General features: G+C 39.2%; 1 protein-coding gene across 3 annotated transcripts in view; it reads right to left on the minus strand.

Annotated features, from left to right (window-relative positions):
* ANK3 (ankyrin 3) overlaps window positions 1–22,376 on the minus strand; it is a 384,128-nt gene that overhangs the window by 101,068 nt on the left and 260,684 nt on the right. For all 3 annotated transcript variants that reach the window (XM_065670855.1, XM_065670853.1, XM_065670854.1), the window contains exons 9-15: window positions 20,943–21,041; window positions 11,610–11,708; window positions 7,333–7,530; window positions 4,923–5,021; window positions 3,879–3,977; window positions 2,423–2,521; window positions 148–345 (exon numbers count right to left, since the gene is read on the minus strand). In XM_065670855.1, the coding sequence (XP_065526927.1) occupies window positions 148–345; window positions 2,423–2,521; window positions 3,879–3,977; window positions 4,923–5,021; window positions 7,333–7,530; window positions 11,610–11,708; window positions 20,943–21,041 (891 nt within the window). The remainder of the gene's footprint in view (window positions 1–147; window positions 346–2,422; window positions 2,522–3,878; window positions 3,978–4,922; window positions 5,022–7,332; window positions 7,531–11,609; window positions 11,709–20,942; window positions 21,042–22,376) is intronic.

Here is a 22,376-nt window from a genome sequence, read left to right on the forward strand (position 1 = left end):
AGGTAAAATCATGAAGATATGTACCCTTTTAATAAAATGTAGCTCATTCTTACACCATTTTCATGTGTGTTCAATTCTTGAGGCATTTAATTCACAAGTAGCACTTGCTACAGGTGTATTTTACTATTGCTTTTGCAACTCCCTTACCTTGGTAATGATAGATAAAGATGCACCATGATCCAAAAGAACAGAAGCTACATCTTCATGTCCTTCTCGAGCAGAAAGATGCAGGGGCGTATAGCCAGACGTCGTAGCTGCATTTGGAGATGCTCCTTGTTGTAGCAGCTGCTGTACTATATCTGCTTTTCCCAGTCGGGCAGAAATGTGCAGTGGTGTTTGGTCATCCTAAACACAAAAGAAACAACAGAGTCCTACATGAGGAAATTGAGGCTCATATTTTGACAGAAAATACTTGCTCTGATTCTACCGCTTTCCAGAATTGAAGATGAACATTAATTCTACTGAGGTCAATAGTGAATATTGCACACTGTCTTTCTCTTCATCATATAATAAAGATACCTTGTGCTTTGTTGATGCACCAGAAAATATTCCAGACAGGTACATAACAGTAAATAATCAGTTTTTTTCTAATCTGCCTCATTTTGCCTTGCCACTAAGGTGCATAGAGTTTCCAGTTGAATTTGAGACTTTCCTTAAAATGCAGCAAATGCATAGCTCTATTGTTTACATCTAAATTTCATTTCTGATTCCCAGCAACATCTAACAACTTGTTGTTAGTTGGGATGGACTCAGATGCTTAGCATGTTATTGCCTAGTAACTTGCATTGAGTATCATATTTTGTGCGTTTTTACTGGTGAACAATTTGTTTAGTACTTTGCAGATAACTTTACAGTGGATGTAACTGAAGATAAAGAATGGTGCTGAAATTCACTGTTGTTTTCTCACTGGCCATTCAGAACACAATAACCCTAGTAGTTTTAAGTACAGGGGTTGCCTTGTCATGAGTCTCATTGTTTATTTATTTTCCTTCAGTGAAAATGTTGTTGTTTGTGACCTTGTTCTGAGTATTTTTTACTGTTCCTCATAAATCTATTCAAATGTTTCTCTAACCCCATTTTTCCCTGCTGAACTTCCCACCTTTTAAGCACTGCTACATTATGTCCTGCAGCAGAGTAGTTCTGAGGGGTTCTCAGTTAGAGAGACTTCTGCCCACGCCCATCCTACAACAGTGACTTTATGCCTTTGGGATTTAGGATGAGAGAATGTGTCAGGATGTGAATGATGCTCCTCTACAGGGAAATTCTCCTCTGACTGGTAGAAACACTTTATGGTTCTTAAATGTTTCCAGTTTATGCCTGTTTCCCACAAATTCCTCATGGCTGATGTTAGTATTGGTCTATAATCTATTACTTACATTTAGTTGTTATTCATGATAACGAACTGATCAAAGGCAATGGTATTTTGCACAAATTAATTAAATAGAAAAGATTTGCATGATTGTGTTTCTGAGCACGAGCTGTTCACTTTGAAGGCTGGTTTTGGAGATTTACAGACCACATGATTCACTTCTGTTGTCAGCCTGCTTGCAGATATGAAGTGTATCTGCTACGAATAATTAGACAGAGTTCCTTATAAGTAGATAATCTTACCAGTAACTTTATTTGTGAGCCAATGCACAGATGAGATTCAAAATAAAAAAAAAACAGATTTCTTTGAAACTGTATAAATTTAATCACTATTTGAAAAAAAAAAAAAAAACAAAACCCAAAACCAAATTCTGATTCTACTAATGAGATTGCTATTTATTGCACCCATTTATCTCCTTCCCTCGTCTATTTCCTGGAGCTCTTTTATTTCCATAACTTTGCATGTTTCTTTAGTGGCTCTTGACCATTTCTTTTTCCTCCCCCCTTATAACCCTCAATTGCAATTGTTTCTATAGGCTCTGTTTCTTCTTTCCAGCGCTATGTGACATCTCCTTACTGTAGCTTCTTACTTTAGCAGGTGTCCTTTAACAGTATAACTATTTCTGAATGCACACAGGCAGATGTTTTAGGATCATGACGGGAGACACCAGCAGCCCAGGATTTACAGTTTGGCAGAAATAAAAGCAGATTTGAGGCATTCTTCCCCATCCTTGCTTCCCACCCCAAACCAAAACTCTTCAAGCACGTGATAGTTTACGTTAAAAGCTGACCGCCCCCCCCCCCCCCCCCAAAAAAAAAAAAAAAAAAGAAAAGGGCATGGTATCAATTTGACATCTCCTATCTTCTCTCTTACATACAGATCACTCACGACTACAGTAAGAGAATACGTAACAAAGTATCAGTGGTCATTACTCAAAGGCCCTTGGCTTCATCCCATTTTTTCTTGCCATAAGACATATCCAAGATGAATGAGATTCCTTTCTTTGCTAAATACAGATAATCTAGAGTTATAACACCTGGACCATCGTCTTACCTTAGCTTTAGCCTCCACTTGGGCTCCATTTTGTACCAGGTATCGAACGACCTCTGTTTGGCCAGCTCTGGCAGCCATGTGCAGTGCTGTTTCTCCTCTCTAACATGCAGCCACAAAAACAAAATACCATTAAAAACACACTGCAGGAAAACAAATCCCAACATGTTTCATAAATACAAAAATACTGGTGACCCAGTTCAGAATAATCTCCACTAAAATATTTTGTAGTAGTTTTCTGTGAGCAAGATGGGAGATTAAGTCAATATTTGACCTCTTAGCTGTATACTACAAAACAGTTTATTTCAGGGTCAGTTCCACAAGACAATAGTGCCTCTGTCACTAGTCTTTTGCTGAAAAGAGACAGTACAATTTTTGTGTTTACTAGCATTACTCACAGTGTTAAAATGGACCTCCATTTAAGTAGGGCCGAGTTTAGTCAAACAAAAAATTTATTTCAAATTTTGTATATACAGATACACATATATTTGGCTTTCCTCCTGTGATGCCCTATGCCCCTACTATGATTTGTTATCTAACAAGCACTGAGACGAGTGAACAAGAGGAAAAAAATGCATTACTGTGTACATCAGTCTAAGGTTTCATGGATTTTATGAAAGACAAGTCCAAGGAGACCAGAATAAATTCAGGATGAAAACTGCTTTTTATATTTTTGGACATTGATATGTCTTCAGCAAACACCTTCTAACTTAAAAATGGTGTTGAGTTTTTATACAACCTAATAGGATTAGTAGATGGAAATCTTAATAAAAGATTGTCTTCTAAATGCTCCTGTATATGGAAGGCGAAAGGGAGATTTTAGAGGCCAAACTGTTAAAAAGAATCAACAAGTTTCTACTTTCCTATTTCCCAACTTTCAAATATCCATCTAACAATGACTTCAGTTTTTACACATGCCCTAGGAGCCTTAGGGCACACAGTGCACATCCAGTAGAAATGCACACTTGTATGGCTGTATGGACACAGGCAATATGTCCTGACAATCTGCTGCAATCTGTTGATAGCAGCAGAGCTTTCCTTAAATGGTAGACCCCCGGGGTCCTGGGAAAACAGTGCTCAACAGTCAAGTACACATCTCAAAAATCACATATAAGGAGCTACAGTATGTTCACATTCTTCAGAAAATATAAAGAATAGAGTCATCTTAACATCAGCCTCTTTTGAGGTTTCCTCAGTGTCCTGGGTTTACTAGGAGTTGGGGTGGGGGGGTGAGTGGACGAGCTGTGTGGATCGGTTTAAATCACGACACGCAGCCTGTTAAGCATCTCCCAAATAGGAGTCAGCAGGCTGAACTTTCCCATGACTCCAGTAGGAGCCATGACTGCTACAGAGGTGAATGGTGAACAGCAGATTTAGGTGCTTCTTCACAACAGTGCTGCTCCAAAATATTATAATCAACTCACAGTTCTGCCATGCCAAAAGGAAACCTGTTACTCACCACATTGGTAGTGTTGGGTGATGCTCCGTGATGCATTAGCTGCGATACAATATTTACATGTCCCATGAAGGCAGCAACATGGATTGGAGTTAGGCCCGACTGAAAACCAAACCCAACCAAAATCAGATTTAAATACCTACTTCCACGTGTCTTCACTAGAATGCCATAGTGAAAAATTAAGCTGTTCTAAGTAAGTAAACCCAAGTGCTTGCTCTTCTGAGAGGATCCTGTCTTCTCAAAAATGTAATCACATGCTTAAACTAAAGGGCACACAGAACTGGAAACATCTGTGAGTGGTACGTGAATGCAAAAAAGATGCGGTGTCCGCTGTCCCCATCAAATCCAGTTGCTTTTAGATGAACAAAAAGGTCTATTGAACTTAGTGGTGAACTCCATCCCCTCTGTTTTTCCAGGAGAAAGAGAATTCAAAACTGTGAGAATTCTAACCTGGCTTCTTCCATAGTGGCCAGACATTCATACATGCAACCCTTCCTCCTAACTTAGTAGAATAACAGACAGACTAACCAAATTTTCCATAGGTGTGTAATCTTTAAATACTGCCAATAACTGTGTGTAGACTATCTCATGTTGATCGACATTATAGCATATTGATTTCCATCTAGCTAATTTGTGATAAACTCTGATGTTGGGTGAACTTAACTTCTGTGTGGAAAGCCAAAACAAGGTCTGAATTAAACCACCTTTCAGAACAGGTCTTGAGTGAAGCACAGTCTTCACCTTGACGTACATAACAGGGTGAATTTCAGGCAAATATTTGAGAAATTACAGATATTTTAAATATTTTAATCTGTTATGTTTCTTTTTTTTTTTTTTTTTTTTCCCCAAAGCATATAAATTGGGTATTATGATCCATTAGGGTAACTGACTTTATTATTCAGTTTTATTATTTTGTAATACTTGGTTGAAAACAATTGTTGACTTGATTGGTACATGTTCTTTTAGAAATATTTAAATATGAATCAATATAGTCACAAACAATTTTATAGGAAAAACAAAGACAAATGTGAAAAGACCACTTCTTACCTCAGTCACAGCTTGAATTGATGCACCGTGCTTCAGAAGAAGTTCCATTACTTTCATTCTGTTCTTCTTGCAGGCTATGTGAAGAGGTGTGAAACCATTCTGTAAATGAGAAAGAACATACTTTTTGACACTGTATATGTCATTAAAAAGTAGAATTGGGTATAGAATACACCATAACACATTCCTGTTTTAACAAAACAATTCACAGATTTGTTTTGACTTCACTAAATTTTTAATGTAAAAGAGAAAAAAAAACCCTCTGAAAAGAAAAAGGCATATTTCATAGATTCATAGAATGCTTTTGGTTGGAAGGAACTTTAAAGCTCATCTAGTTCCAACCCCTGTTCCACAGGCAGGGACACCTTGCACTAGACCAGGTTGCTGAAGGCTTAGTCCAGCTTGGGTTTGAACGCTGCCAGGGCTTGGGCAGCCACAACTTCTTGGGATAACCTGTATCTCACCATCCTCAGAGTAAAACATTTCTTCCTCATTTCTAATCTAAATCTACCCTCTTCCAATTTAAACCACCTTATCCTAGTCCTTCACCAACTTTCTTGCAGTTCCTCTTTAGGTACTGGAAGGCTGTTCTAAGGTCTTCACATATAGCCAGCTTTAGTGATGAAGTATTTTATTATTTTTTTTATTATTATATTATTTTATAATATTTCCTACTCCGACGTATAATGATTTTTTTAAAAAAATTCTCAGTTCACCTAAAACTAGCAGAGACTTTGTTTCTGCTTAACATATTCACAGTTAACTGGTTGAGGTTTTTTGTCGGAGTTTTTTGGGGGAGTTGCGGGTTCTTTTTGGTTGGTTTTCTGTTGACCTTTCAGAATGTGAGTAAAAAAAAGCACTTTACTTTAGAAGCTCTGGTATTAGGATCTTTTTCTAAACTAATCTTACTACATTTATTTTATTCATTACCTATCAGTTTACGATAATTAAAATTTGTTTGCCCCTTTATAAAAGAATATATTCCGTCTAATTTAGTGTGAGCAGGAAATAAAACAGGAAAATAAGCTGTCCAGAGCATTCACAACTGGTACAATAACATTAGCGCAGTGAATGCTGATGCTGTTCTGTATATTCACCAAAAAAAATTTTCAGAATAATTCTGAAAAGAGCTGACAGAACCAATACCTCAGATCTGATCAAAATTAGCTTTTATACCTACCATATAATAACGAATGCTGTATGCTTTTGTAATGTGAGGTCAGTGTAAGTGTGTGTTCCACTTAAGTGTGAGCAGCTCTCAACTCTCTCCTTAGCAGTGGACAATGTCCAGGGTAAGCTCCAGTGTGTCAAGGAAGAGTGAGACTGAGCCCCAGACACTGCACTCAGGTTCCTTCTACTTAATCATCCTGAGTAGTGATTTGGACAGAATAGAAGGAAGCACCAAAAGATTTAGGGGAAAAAGGAAAATTGTGGCTAGGTTACAAGACCAATGAAAGGCCACTGCCAGCAACTCTGACAAGCTAAACCTGATGATGATTTGATTATGTCAGAAAGTGAAAATATATATTACAGGCTTACAAGCCTCCCCACTTGCTGGTTATAGTGAACAATTCCATATATCATAATACCTTGACCAAAGACACCTGAAGACATGTTGATCTGACACAAAACAGAGGGGCTGAGGGAATGAAATCTGTGGAGCCTGTGCTGTTTACAAGAGAGTCAATCCCACCTGGTTTGTAAGGGTTTCAGGAGCTCACATAGTATTTCAGGAACTGAGTAAGTTAGTAGCATCAGGCTCTGATACCAACAGGCAACCCAATTAATGTCAGAGCATAAATCTGTTACTGAAGAACAAATCAAAAAGACATTTTAAAAACAATGGATTGCAAATATAATTTTGAACAATGCAATAATGCATCCAGTTTGTATTACAGTAACAGATTTTGTTGCTGAAGTTGTTTTTGAAGTAGAAAGGCAAATTACTTCATTGAAACAAAATACCACAAATATTGGTTATGTAACTCATTCCTACTTTTGATTGCTTCACATCTTTGAGAGCTAATAAAAATTCTCTCGGCTTTAAAAGTTACTGCTTATTTTCTCTTTACAAACATTTAGAAAATGAGAATTCTCTCCATACCAAAAACTACAGCAGTTATGCCTGCAGCTGCCTCATCTAGTCAGAATCACAACAAGCTACCAGGAGGAAAGAGAGCTCTAGGTACACTAGAAATTCATAAATCACTGTTGATCATCCATAAGCAAAGGTCTACTCTGATTGCATGATACATTATTAACACTCTGAACCTCGAGCATCCTCTCTTGGTTCTGTAGCAATACAACATATCCTCAAGTTAGCCATCACCAGGCAGAAAATAACTCTCAAATAAGTCTCACTGCAACTCTGGAAGAATGTTTAGCTGTGAATAGTAACCCGCTGTGTACTCACCAGTGCTTTGGCATTAGGATTAGCTTTCTTGTCCAAGAGAACCTTGGCAACTTTATAGTGGCCACAGTGGGCGGCAACATGCAGCGCAGTCAGATAGTCATTAGTGACATCATCTACAGGCACGTTGTGCTGAATCAGAAGCTGAACACAGTTTAGATGATCTCCTTGTGTTGCCATGTGCAATGGAGACAAACCATTCTGCAAATAAGAAGACCCAACATTGATCGGTTATAAAATGCTCAGAGAAATGAAACTCCTCTGCTTTGATTTTAGCGTATTTGTTGTATGAAGAATTTTGCAAGCCCAGAGAGCACCCAAAATAAACTTAACTTGTTCAGTGTAACAACCAGGGTTCTTACTTTGGCAAAAGCTATGTGGAATTTGGAAGTTATTTGGTTAGAGTTTGTAGGCAGTTCAAGGTTAAAAAACAGTCATACCATACCAGCAATGCTCTATAGGTAGCTTATTTCAGCCAGCATAGCTCAGATAAATTGCTCAACTTAGATGAATTATGTAAAGAAGAGTATATTAGGACTTTAAATAACCTAGTCAGGAAATTTCCTGTTTTTAAAAGCTGCATTGAACTCACCACTCTAATGTAGACTGCATATTCCTGGCATGAGAGAGTTGGTCAGAGCATCACTCAGTAATCACCCCAACCTTCCCTCATCCCTCCACCACTAAGTCTTTTCCAGAATTTGGGTTGTATGCATGCCTTACTGCATTACACACCTATGTAGACTATTCTTCCCAGCTGCCAACATCAGTACAACAGCAAAAGTTTCAAGTGCAACTGGGATAAAAATATCTGAATGAGAGCACTGTGATATGACCTATCAGTGCCCGTGGTAAAGTTCTGCTTCATCATGGAAACACCTGAGAGATTCGTATTTTGGAATAAACCCTGTGCAAAGAATTGTGTCTGCTTGTTAATCAACAAGCCGCCAATGTATATTACATTTCCAGAGTAAAAATAGGAGATATTAATATATCATCTGAAAATGACTGACAGTAGACTGTGTTTGCCATCGTGAAGAAACTGAAACTTTTGCTCACAGACGTAGTGCCCTCGTGTGACGGCAGTTAGTAAAGGAGAAGGAGCAAGATAAAACCAGCTGAGGTCTCAGGCTTTCTGAAACAGATGATTTCTTTCTTCTCCCTTCCCACACCCATATCATAACAGTAATGACAAACATTCAAAATAAAGGTAGAAATACACTGTGAAATAATTTTTACGTTCAGTACTGAGAAGCAGACATTCTTGGACACAGTTATATCTTTCAAAATCATCTCATGGGCATCTCACTTGTGATTTATGTTGGCTTGGATAAGCCTCTCTCCTATTCCCAAAGGCTACTACAGCAATTATCTGCATGGAAGCTTGCTACTAGCAATGCATTTTAAATGTCTTCACTGTCTTCTAGTGTAGTTAAACAGTGGAATAAAAAAAGATTAATTTCCCTCAGTCACCGGGTTCCCCTGATAATAGTTTATAACTGATGATGGTTTTTAGTTGATAGTAAACATACAATGTTCTGTTTGATTTTTATAAGAAAGATCCTTCAGGTGAAAAGTGTCATTCTTCACAATAACAGCCAATAAACCACACTTACTGATGGAGTAAGAAATTGTGAAGATGATATGGGAGTCACTTCTAGGACAAACTGGTACAAAAGAGGCTGACATTGATGGGAAAGAAGGGAAGAAGCAGAGCAGCCACATGTCAATTTGGGAAAATCAGCAAGATACTTGACAAAAACCTGTCACGGATGAGAAAGTGCAGCAGCTAGCCAGACTTTACACAAAAGAGCAAGAGATGAGACTGGATGCTGAAAAAGTTCATGAAGATAAAATATCACTGGGATACTGACTTTTACTATGACTTAAACCAGGCTTGCTCTTAATTCTGTTGCAGTAGAAGATATTCTGCAATCTTACACAAGTCAGCAAATATTTCAATGCGTCTTCCCCAGTTTTAACATAAAAATATTACATATAATAATGTTCTCCTGTCCCATATCCTTGTTGCAAGACACAATTTACCAATGACTGACTGTAAGAAGTGATTTGGTACTTCAAGATGGAGGTACTATATAAACACTGTTATCTTACTGCTTTTATGAAGATTGCCAAGAAAATATTAAAAGTTGAAGAAGTTCATCATCGACCAAAGATGTTGACAGTCACATGATACCTTTAAAAAACCCAGCCAAAACAAACCACAAAAAACCACCCAACAAACAAAAACCTCAGAAGACGACCATGGAGATGAAATAGAGTATTGAATGCCTCACTGGGTAAACAACATTATCACTGATGCACAACTTATTTTGTAGCTGTGCCAAAGGACTCTAATCAGGGAAAGTGACATTAACTCTGGGAAGGAAGGAAAAAAAATAAAGGAAAAGTGCCAAACAAGCTGCAAAAAGCAGTAATAAAAAAAGATGGACACTGATACTCAGAGATGTCATTTCTCATACAGAAAATCACTGGCATACTCAGGACTAGACTTCAAATTCTTTCAAAGATGTGCTCTATTTCCTATATGATTTAAGTTGAAGAGAATGGAGACACTTATTTTTGCAGAGGAATTACCATAGTTTAGTGCCAAATGAATAGATTCATTTATATCATTCAGAGGTATTGCTACTTCTTAGCTTACTTTCTGAAAACAGTAGAATTAACACAGCAGAAGGAAACTCAGGAAGCTCTCAACTTGCTTCTGTTCACTTTTTAACTCATATCATTGTTTTCCTTCTGTCAGAGAGGCTCCCATTTTGCTGAAGGTGCTTATATAAACCTCTGCAGGTGAATATCCAAAGTGCGTCTTTCAGCCCTGGGCTATTTCAAACCCACTATCCCATGTTTCATCTGCCTGATTTTGGCTAGTGAACTCTGAGCCAGGCTGTGTGAATCTTCTCAGGAAGATGAACAACTTAAAAACCTACAGGCCTTGAAAAGCAGGCTAAATTTAGGGATAACACCTGACCATACAAAATCCATATTAAAAAGAAATGTAGTTCCTTAGGAGAGGTTCTCATTTATGATGAAGGAAACCAGACCAATAGGATTTACGGTTTGTTTGTTTTTCTTTAAGTAATTAATTGAGCTACCAGAGAGTATGGAAGAGCCTTAGTCCCTGGAGTATGAGCTCTGGGCTCTAAGATTGGCAGTGGTGTGGAGATGTGCCCGATGGACTCCTAGACAGCCCCTTGCTGTCCCTCCCTGCTCATGAAGTTTGCAAGTCAGGGCTGTGGGAGTCCATGGATACTCCACATGCAGATGATGGGTGGATCCTGTCTGTCAGATTACCCATGACAGCACTTGCCAGTGACTCACTGCGCAGAGGAAAGCTGATGCCAACCTCCCCAAACAAATGCTAAATATATTCCAGTAAAAGGGGGAAAAAAATCCAAAGAGGGAGGAGAACAGCAGAATATAGAAAGGTGCTGAGACAGAATAGAACAGGATGACAGAAGAGAGAAAAGAAATAATATAAGGAAACAAGAAAAGTTGCTGGGAATATGTTGCTTACAGACTGAAAGAAAACATGTAGTGGAAGGTTATACTGGGAAAGAACCTCAACAAATTGCACAATCCAAATATCAGCCCTGAATGGCAGTCATGGATTGTTGTGGTGCTATATAGCAGGCTGCTGCACTGAGACTTGAAACCAGCAATAACGGCACAGCAGAGACCACCACCAGAAGAGCTTTGGCAAGTACATGCTTTAATGCCAACCCTTAGGTCTAAAGCAAACTGCACACTCTGACAGGTGATTTGAAATTTCCATGAAGAATTTCGCGTGATAAACTGTAGGAAGATAGAAATTGGAGAAACTGGTAATAAGGCTAAGTCCTAAGGAAATACGAGCTGTCTCTGTGAAAGAGACATCACTCTATTTTTATCTCTTGTCTCTACTCTAGCCTTAGGGTAATTTGGTGCAAGCTGAAGATATATTGTAATCACCATGTATTTATTCCAAGACAGATACAGAGATTTTTAACTACTGAAATTCTGAGAAGGTTACCATACATGCCTTTTTGGTTGGCACAGAAACCTGTTCTTGCGTATCTCGATTTAATACATTTTACATATGCAGACTTGCGCTACATACGGCATTCACTTCAGAGATCTCCCACACAGTTACTTTAAATAGCTATAAAAAAGGAAAGTTATTGTCAAATCCTTAAATATATGAGACATACAGAATTACATAAAATAAAAAAAAAAAGTAGTACAAGGATTATCCCAGCAGAAAAACCAGTACCAGTTACCTTGGTTTTGGAAAGAATAGGGGCACCACGATCCAGCAGCATTTCTACAACCTGTTCATGACCACTTCTTGCTCCACAGTGGAGGGGGGTCAACCCATCCTGTGGGACACAAGCATTATAATCTGTTAGTTTCAGAGACAGCAGTAAAATATTGTGCACTTTTTCTTTTTTAAGTCCTATGATATCCTAAGGAACTAATTAATTCCTACAGGATGCTGCCCTTGCACAACTGAACAGCTGAACATGTTTATTCAAATGGACAAAGTACATTTTTAGTCTGATTTTCAAAACATGTAAATAGTCATATCAAATTGGTGCTCATGCAATGTGCTACTTTCTGGCCTCTCTGTACACGCAGTAAAGTGGTAAGTGCACATATAAGAAAAACATGAGATTGCACTTCATAGCCTGCATGATTTGGAGAAACTGGGTCTTTCTTTCGTCAGTATGCATAAAAGTCAATGGAAAATCCTTCAGTCTGAGAGAAAAAAAAATGTTTCCGACTTAGGCTTTTTTTTATTACACTAATTTTAACAGGTGTATATTAGATGAGAGAAACATAACCCCAGGTGATAAAAGTGTGTTGGATTAACTCTGTCTCTTGTCTTGTAGACTGTACGTATGTGCCTTCCAGCTGAATGACTGGTCCAGAGTCAAGGTATACTGTCAAAACTTCTTTCATAAGAGTTTGCTTAGTAATAGTTATCATCATATTAGAAATACATTCCTTAAATAAGAGGAAAATTCTTTTTATGATTAACGGAGTTATTCCAAACTGATTGGATTTGATTATTTTTTTACTTGTACCCTGTTTACAGTGCTCAAGTAACCTGTTCTACATGAATGCAATGATGAAAGATAGCACATATGCCTTGAGTAACTGTGAGTAAATTCACATGGAGTTTTTCAATGCCGCATAACATAGTGTTTGTTACCAATAGTGATATAATAGTTTCAAGAAAAATAAGGAAGAAAAATTAATGTTTTCAGCATTAGTAAGAGCAAATATTTGATCTAATATAAGCAAAACAGAAGATAGTGTCACACAGAAAAAATAGTGCATTTTCACAAAGTATGTCAAAAGAGGAGCTTTTATAAGAAAGGTTGAAACTAATAAAAAAGAAATACTTGTTAATTTTCCAAATACAAGTCATAAAGGAAGGGGCTTTTTCCCAGTGCCTCTCGGCACTCTTACAAACACATACGCTGTTTGAAACACATATGTTGTGTTGTCTAAAATACATACGTCACATCATTTTTATTACAAGGATTATCTAAAATTCCTTCTCATACATCCTGTGCTCGTCAATTCATGCACTTGCACTCTGTCTCTGTATTATAGCAAATACTATTAAGATACCTTCTTAGACATATTTTCCATGCACAAGTACACTATTCTTTCTTGATAATTGTTAAACTATTACGATTTTCCAGAACATCAGCTTAAGGCCTGAAAAGTGTAGAGGGCAGCCAGGGAGGAGGAGAGACACTTGCACTCTCCTGCTGCTACTTTCTTGCCCCGCCCCAATAAGCCTATGAAAGATCGCAGACAGAAATTGCTGTGATTAAATTTTTCTGCTAGTGTCATTTAAAACTTGTATAGTTCTCGTGCATGTTCTTCCACTTAAACTAAGGCAAATGTTTTTGACACAGATGAAGAAAAGACTTTGGTTCAGACTTAACTTGATCAGGACTCAGGGAGTCATTTGTTCATGCAAGATGAACACAGTTCAGCTCACTATGTCCTTACTGGCATCTCTGGAGTTGATGCTATTGTCATTTCTGTTTCTTTCTTTCAGCCCATGAAGTACAGGGAAGAACATCTTGTTAAAATGATAGCAAACAAAGTAAAGATGTATTGCTCAAAAAATGTAAGTAAAGACAGAGAAAAAAATTCAAACCCCATGAACGGTACATCTATCAGCTGAATTGCAAATGTGCTGCCATAGCTTCACAAGTATTAAAAAAAGGTAATGCATATTTCCCATACCAGTAGCTTCCACAGGCAAGGGCATAGCAAATATTGAGCAGAACGCAAACAACTAACATAAAAATATCACCTACACACACACACACCAACATGTATGGGAAAGAAAATAAAAATTAGCAAAGCTAGGTAACTAGAGAACTGCAGGCAGGGGATGAAGATCATGTACATTACGTTGTTCACTCTTTTTACTTCCTATAATTATCACATTCTCCAGAAACATCAAAGAAATATACTCAAGATGATCAAACACAAAACTGTAAGTTGAGGAACATTTTCCTGATTTTATGCCCTTCCAACTCATTTCACCAACATACCAAGGGCAGTCCATACCAAGCTCACAGAGGATGAGACACATTTGATCATCTTCAAGCACTAGATTAGCTCCTTAAAAATTACTTTAATGCTCCCCAGAGCACAGTGTCCCAACTGTCTCATGGTGCCTATCCCGCAACCCCCAGCTTATGCCTATATCTGACAAGGCTACTGTAGTGCAGGAGGCAGCAGTCATGCTTGGCCAGCTAAAGCTCATTCTGGTCCACACAGTAGTCACTACCACCAGATGCATCACATGGCATGACACATGACAATGCAATGTAGGTGCTTATTGGGACAGCTGATCTATAGCTATTGTTAAGATGATGTCAGGACTCCCACTGTAAAGAGAAAATAACTTGAGCACAGCTCATTTAGCTGCAGAGATCTTTCTTTTTTGTATTCTGAAAAGACACTGTCTATTCACCTGGCTTGGTTAATTGCTATATGACACTTAAAGCATGTAAAGAAATGTGCAGAGGCAATCTGAAGAACAGATCACAGAAAGATTTTGTTTTGAAAAAGAGAATCTGAGATTAAAAGAGACTGCTCTGAACTCAGCAAGGCTTCACTGATTTTGTCAGGAGACTTTCTAGTTGCGTATTTACTGTTCATGTAGACTATACTATGTGAAGCATAAAATGTGGTATGTGTATTACGCAGCAAACTTTCTTTGATATGATAGTCTTCAATGGCTCCGAAAAAACATTACAAACAATTGTGACAATAATCTGCATATTAAGGACTCTGTAAGTATGCACTGACATGATAAATCACATTTGTAATTGTCTACACCTCCAGAGAGTCTGAAAGCAGCTCCAGCAAAGCCAGGAGGACAATAGGAGGAGTTCTGCTTAGGCACAAGCTTCCCGTAAGTATTGCACACCCATCTTGGGGACTGCTACTCTTTCTTTAGCCTTTATTTCAAACACATACCACACCCCTCCAATAAATGAGATCTAAGCACTGCTACTGGCTCCTGTTGAGACTTGGATACCTGTGTAGCTAACTGATCTTGTTCCTGGGGTCACAACTGGCTTGAGGTTAGCAGATGATGTTGCAGACAGCTGAACCTCCCTGCTGCAGTGCTTCCCTTCCACTGCACGCGGCTCTAAGGGCCCCCTGAGCAGCATGTGTAAGCACAGATCAGCCCCCCTGTGCTCCCTAGCTACCCCTTCCCTTTCAGTGCTCACCTAGGATTTCCCTCACCTAACGGGATCATCTAGGCTGTACCCCGAATCCATGGTACCCTTAGTACCACAACTCTCGCATCAGCAAGCATCAGCTTCTAAGCTAATCTATAAGCAATTAAATTAAGAACAACACCCAGTAAAAACTTTAGTGTGATGGAAATATTCAGCAAGGGCATGTCAGACTTTGAAACAAATCCCAGAGCCTGTCCATTGCCTTGGCAGGAGTGCAACAGGCACTCCACTCCCCTGAGCCAAAGGTAGAAGGCATGCCTCCCCAAGGGACCAATTACTGCTGCATCCAGGGTTCAGCATCCCCATCGCTGCTTTGTGAGTCTCTATGCATGTGCTTCAGTCTAGCAGGGTTCTGTATCTCATGGTTCCTCCATGCTTTAAATCTACTGAATTACAAATTTCATTGGCACTATTGCAAACTGCCCCTTCCATACAATAGGGTAACAAATGAGATTTGCTCTAAGTGCTTTTTTTGTGTAGGAAGAGTGCCAAGTCACCATCATTCTTGTAGTTATTTTTTATCTTAATACACATAGCTTTTCTGGAGCAGCTTATGTATGATCTAGTGCACCTAAAAAAGCATATCACACATGTTTTCATGTAGATATGAGTGTTGGCCTGTAAATTAGCTGCAAAATTGAAAGAATGCAGATTATAAACACTGTTAATCCAGGCTAAAGTTTGCTTGCTGCGTACTTCAGATACAAATTCACTTTGGCATCTACAGTATTAGACAGCCAAAGCAAATCAAGCTAATTTAGTCAACTTCTCTAAACTCTCTTCTTTTTAAAAGCCTTTTCTGGAAAATAAAGAAAACATAATCAGGGCAGCATTCAGTAAATATACATGAGGCATTAATAGGTCTTTTAGTTAAAAGCATAAACAATAAAAGCTGCCCCATATGGACAAAAGCAGCACGCAGTGTTTGAGGAGTGCCCTTAAGAATTAAGCTGGCCCCAGGTGCCAGCTACTAAACATCTCACATACAAAAAGGACAGATAAACAGCTGGTTAAAATAAACGAAGCAACATAAGCATGAACTAAAAGAAAAAATAAATAAATAATTAAAAAATCAACCAATAAGCGTATGGCTGGGTCTCAAATATTTTTAAGTTCATTTCTGAAAAATAACCTCATATACTTGCGGATGGCAAAGGTCACACCAGTCTATAAGAAGGGCAAGAAGGAGGACCCGGGTAATTATAGACCGGTCAGCCTTACCTCCATCCCTGGAAAGGTGATGGAACAACTTATTCTTGACTCCATCACTAGGCATATCAAGGATGAGGGCGTCATTAAGAACAGCCAACATGGTTTTATGAGGGGGAAGTCATGTATGACCAACCTTATAGCCTTCTATGAGGAAGTGACTAGGTGGAGGGATGATGGTAGAGCGGTAGATGTAGTTTTTCTTGATTTCAGTAAGGCATTTGATACTGTCTCCCACAGCATCCTCATAGATAAGCTAAGGAAGTGTGGGCTTGACGATCAAGTAGTGAGGTGGATCGAGAACTGGTTGAAAGGAAGAAGGCAGAGAGTTGTGGTCAATGGCGCAGAATCTAGCTGGAGGTCTGTGACTAGTGGAGTTCCTCAGGGGTCGGTGCTGGGACCGGTGCTGTTTAATATTTTCATCAATGACCTGGATGAGGGAACTGAGTGCACCCTCAGCAAGTTTGCTGATGACACAAAACTGGGAGGAGTGGCTGACACACCAGAGGACTGTGCTGCCATTCAGCGAGACCTGGACAGGCTGGAGAGTTGGGCGGGGAGAAACTTGATGAAATTTAACAAGGGCAAGTGTAGAGTCTTGCATCTGGGGAAGAACAACCCCATGTACCAGTACAGGTTGGGGGTTGACCTGCTGGAAAGTAGTGAAGGGGAAAGGGACCTGGGGGTCCTGGTGGATAGGAGGATGACCATGAGCCAGCAATGTGCTCTTGTGGCCAAGAAGGCAAATGTCATCTTAGGGTGCATTAGAAAGGGTGTGGTTAGTAGGTCAAGAGAGGTTCTCCTCCCCCTCTACTCAGCCTTGGTGAGGCCACATCTGGAATATTGCGTCCAGTTCTGGGCCCCTCTGTTCAAGAAGGACAGGGAATTGCTTGAAGGAGTCCAGCGCAGAGCCACAAAGATGATTAAGGGAGTGGAACATCTCCCTTATGAGGAGAGGCTGAGGGAGCTGGGTCTCTTTAGCTTGGAGAAGAGGAGACTGAGGGGTGACCTCATCAATGTTTACAAATATGTAAAGGGTGGGTGTCAGGATGATGGAGCTAGGCTTTTTTCAGTGATATCCAGTGATAGGACAAGGGGCAATGGGTGTAAACTGGAGCATAGGAAGTTCCACGTTAACATCAGGAAGAACTTCTTTACTGTAAGAGTGACAGAGCACTGGAACAAGTTGCCCAGGGGGGTTGTGGGGTCTCCTACACTGGAGATATTCAAGGCCCGCCTGGACAAGTTCCTGTGTGATGTACTGTAGGTTACCCTGCTCTTGCAGGGGGGTTGGACTAGATGATTTTTTGAGGTCTCTTCCAACCCTTGGGATTCTGTGATTCTGTGATTCTGTGATGATCTCAACTCCAAGCTACAGTTTGCAGATGTGCAATGATATCTGTGGTGCTCATCAAATCCTAGTCCTAATGAATAGAGAGAAACTGGGAGCCCATGGATGACTTTTACAATGATTTAAACAGGAGAAGAATTTACCCCTTCATATTAACCTTTGTGCAGTTCAGCACTGCAGTTTCCAGGACCATCTGCCAGCAGCAAATGCAAATGCTCTTGGAAATGACGAAGGAAAAGAAATAATTAGTCTAACTTATTTAATACTCAGGAAACGCTTTATGTGAATTTATCTATAAAATGAGAATGTTTGTGAAAAATAAAAATAGACATATACATGGAGTGTATTTCCAGTACCCTGTATAGAGAATGGATTGCAAGAATAGGGCACAAAAATGACAGCTGAATAGCTAAAAATGTCACATCTAAGAGCCAGAATAGCAAATCCTCACCTTGCTAGTGTTTGGTCAACAACACAAACCAACATCTTCTGCATAATCATTTAAAGATGAAATACAGACCTCATACAGGAGAAATAAAGGTCTAGCAATTTCTTCCTCTGAGCAAAAGAAAGAAGCAATTTTCAAGAATTTTTGTGCTTTCATATGGGTACAGAACCTTTGCCATTCATCTTTATGGAGGTATTTTGTATTCCATAACCAATATTTTTGATAAATAATACCATGGTGTCCAAGACAAATACTATTTTAACCAAACCAAACCAATCTGCTTATCTCTTTAAAAACCTCTTTAAAAAGAAAAAGAAAAGAGAGCATTCTCACATTTATAAATCTGGTAACGGGAGCCTCACTTATTTTCATGTGCAAATCCCACCTGTTTGTCAAGTTGTGTGCGCACTTAGCGCACACACCCTCCCCTCACAGAACACCAGGAGGCTGGGCTTTGACTGGGCATCCAGCTGATAAGCATGACTTGATATGCATATCAGAAAAGGTAGCCTTTACTGCCCTTTGTCTGTCAATACATTAAGTACTGGTAGTGATGTTGCAAAAGGATATGACTGAATCTTTTCTCACCCTGTATTCATGTAAGGACACTCTATGTCAGGGACATTAAAAAAAGAATGGTGCCTAAAAAAAATGAAATTACAATGTTGACATACCTCAATTGTTCTGCCCTGGAAAACAACATTGGGTAGGGTAGGAATAACAAGAGATTTAGCAGGAACATGTGTTATAACTGCTCACAACAATTAATCTTCGCTATTGGATATGAGAACTAGGCAGACACTCCTGAAACAATATCCTTTTTTAATCCAGCACCACATCGCTTTCAGCCTTCTACTGCCTCTCCTATTGATTTGTAAATCCTCCCTGATCTGCTGCAGGGATGCTCTTCCCTTTTCTCAGCCATGCAGCTGTCTGCTCAGTTCAGTGAGTCTCCTCAGCACATGCTGCCCAGACCACAGGCTGGTAAACCCTTGCCAGGATGAGCCAGTGATGCCAGGAGCAAAACTCCCACTTAGTCACTAACTGCCAGAAAATGATGCCTCTGGTAATGCCAGAGAAATGAAATGATGAGTGACACATGTACAACACAAGCAGGAGAAGTTATGCAAATCCCTTCTTATTTATAGAGAGGATGGGTGTTTAGGGAAACAGGCAGTCTCTGGGGGAAGCCAGAAAAACAAACCGCCACTTCGTGAACCACTCATTCATTGCCTTTCACCTCACTGTGAAGCTGTGCCAGACTTGGGAGCTGTTAATGCTTCTGACCTCTTCCTGGATCCTGCTTCTGTCCCAGCCTATATTTTCAGTTATATAAATTATCCTAATGTCTGACCCATGAGCAATGTGGTACAGAAAATTAAGCAGATCACAGATTTTCATAACTAAAAGAAAAGAACAAACTGGAGTCCAAGTATTTAAAAGTAGTGGTCCCCAATGTTTTGGCTGCAGTGGGCCATATGAATACTTGCAGAATCCCTTCGCATGTCCCTTCCTCCCTGCACTGGTGAAATGCACATCTGTCATGCTACCAAAAAGTGTCCCTCCCTACTACACGGTAGGCCCATGACCCTCAGCCTCGCAGACCCCATTTAGCCCATAGAAGACTGGTATTTTAGCTCAGAAATTATCCCCAATGTTCACATTATCCATGAGAAGTCATCTCTCCTATATTCCCCAATCAGAAAAATGAAAAACATTTTACAAAGAAATCATGAGTGACTTCTAAAGGTAAAACAGAAGAACAACTAAAGAAAAACGTGTGGAAAGAATGAAGAGGTGACAGAATAAATAGACCCAGTTTCTGAATTTGCCACAGAAATAAAAAAATACAACTATGCCTAGCAAGAACTGCAGGAAATCTCAGACTGCTGAAACAGTGGAAAAGCAAACAGAAACCTGTGGATACAGTAATAGCTGTAGGAAAAAAAATGTTTTCAGGTTATTCCTTTGAGTTGCTTAGAATGATTCTGATGGAAGTCTAAAAAAATGAAAGATGGTTAGGTGATAAGCTAATTCACGAAAACTAAAATTGTCAAAATGCTACAGGTACAGCTCCTGAAGGTCATCTCATGTGCACAGGAGTCTGTTGCAAAGACTGCCATGACAGCCCACAATGACACCAATTCTAGCTTTACTTCCAAATATTTGAACTTTTTCCTTCTCTTTTTCCACTGTGTAAGTGAATAAAATACCCATAAACTGGTTTGATTGGGTTTTAACTACCACAATTAGATATAACCACATACATAGAGATTCTAAGTCACTCAGTGGATAGAATTAGGTGTCAACCTGATAGAAACCATCACTACACCTGGCACATCTGCTGACAAATCCGAGCCAGCACCTGAGCACCCAGTTAGAGAAAGGCTGAGCTTGCAGGAAACTCATCAGCAACACTGTGCTCTGTGACATTGCCCTGTGGATAACAAAAGGCAAACACACACTGCAGGTCAAAGTTATGTTTTTAACATTCAAATTCTGAAATATCTGAATCGAATTCTTGTCTTCCAGTATTTTCCTGTACCTCTATCACCGAGTAGCTTGAAGTAGCTCCTAATGAAATGTTCTCCAGAGAACATGGAAAATTGTTGGTTCTGAGCTTTGCCATAAATGGTGTTTCACACACTGCTTTCAGAGATGTAAATTCGTAGCATCCTACTGCAACCATTTTATAAAAAAGAAATGCAGTGCAGCTACTGTAGCCTGCCAGGAAGATGAATGATTTAAGCTGTACAGCAACTAACAGGTCAGAGGCAAGAATTCCAGAGTCACTCACAGCATTCACACTTCAGCTTACCCTTGTTTTGGCATCAATTTTAGCTCCTCGATCAAGTAGGAGTTTGACCATATTTGCATTTCCCCTCTTCGATGCAACATGCAAAGGTGTGATATCATTCTGTGAAAGAAAAAAACATGTAGGTAAATATCCATTTATCTTTCTTTCATGAACTCCATGACCATTTTTCTCACAGAATAAATTATGCCCGATTAGCTAAAGCATAACAGTTTTGTTTCCCTGGGAGCATGAAAGCAAAAGGAAGTGGTGTTAATCCACACATGTGAATTCCTGGCCTGATACCTTGACATACATATTATGAAGACAAACAATCAAGTTGTGGTTGGAATTATAAGACATGACTGTGCCTCAGTTCTCAGCTTTTGTATAAGGGTTAAATTTATGAAATTTTACTCACTAAACCCTAGCAGTTTAATTCACATATGGTTGTTTCTGAGCATGTTACAATAAGGATTCATACCACACAATTTCATTTGCCTTGTAAGAGCCATGGAAAAGAAACAAAACCATTACATCTGAAGGTCTAATTCAAAAGCGACATGATGACAATGCTATCCATTTCTGAACATCAGCAAACTCTGAAACCCTTTTAATCACCTTCGTTTCAGTTACATCACTAATTTTGTCTAATGAACTTTTTCCTCTAATTGACGTGGTACTGTACTTGAAGTGAGACTGCAAAGATGTGTATCTGCGGTGCCTGGCAGGCCGGCAGCATGCAGTGATGCCACACATCAAGGACAGTTACATAACCAGCGCGTACACATTCAAACACACTGTTTTAACAAGATGTAGCTAGGATGTTTCTTCATGCCCTGATGAATCCTTTATCTTATAGTGTATGAAGGCCACATCCTGTATATATTTGATCATACTGAGCCAAGTAAAAATAAAAAGGATATAAATAGAGCATGTGGCTACTGTACGTAGACAAATATAATTTTAAAGAACACATTTCTGTGTATTCGGGAACAGGCATACAGCTGTCTGCATAAAACCAGCTTCCCCATGGCTGAGCAGAAAGCGGTAAATTTCAGTGAGCATGTGTCCTATGGCTGACTGAATCAGAAAGGCATCCATACCCTTGAATAGCTGGAGAGCAGTGCAAATATCTTAGCTGGCCAACAGACTGTTAACAATGCTTCCTCAAAACTGCAGGTGAGTGGAGTGACAGAAAACCAGCAGTGAAAAAAGATCCCCCTCAGATGGGACAAGCTGACTCACAGCTTAATAATAATGCTGAGCACCTAATCCAGTATGCTGCATTTTCATTTACACAAAATTTCACTATGCAGCTCTCAGCTACTAGAAAGTACTAATTAATATTATCACAGAGGTAAAACACATTTTAGCAAGATGAAATGACAGAGCTTCTTTCTCCACTATTAATGATCATTACAGCACCAAAGCAACTACTATTCCAGGATAGCTTCT

The sequence above is a fragment of the Lathamus discolor genome, chromosome 3 (genome assembly GCF_037157495.1).
Source record: "Lathamus discolor isolate bLatDis1 chromosome 3, bLatDis1.hap1, whole genome shotgun sequence".
NCBI classification, from domain to species: Eukaryota; Metazoa; Chordata; class Aves; order Psittaciformes; family Psittacidae; genus Lathamus; species Lathamus discolor.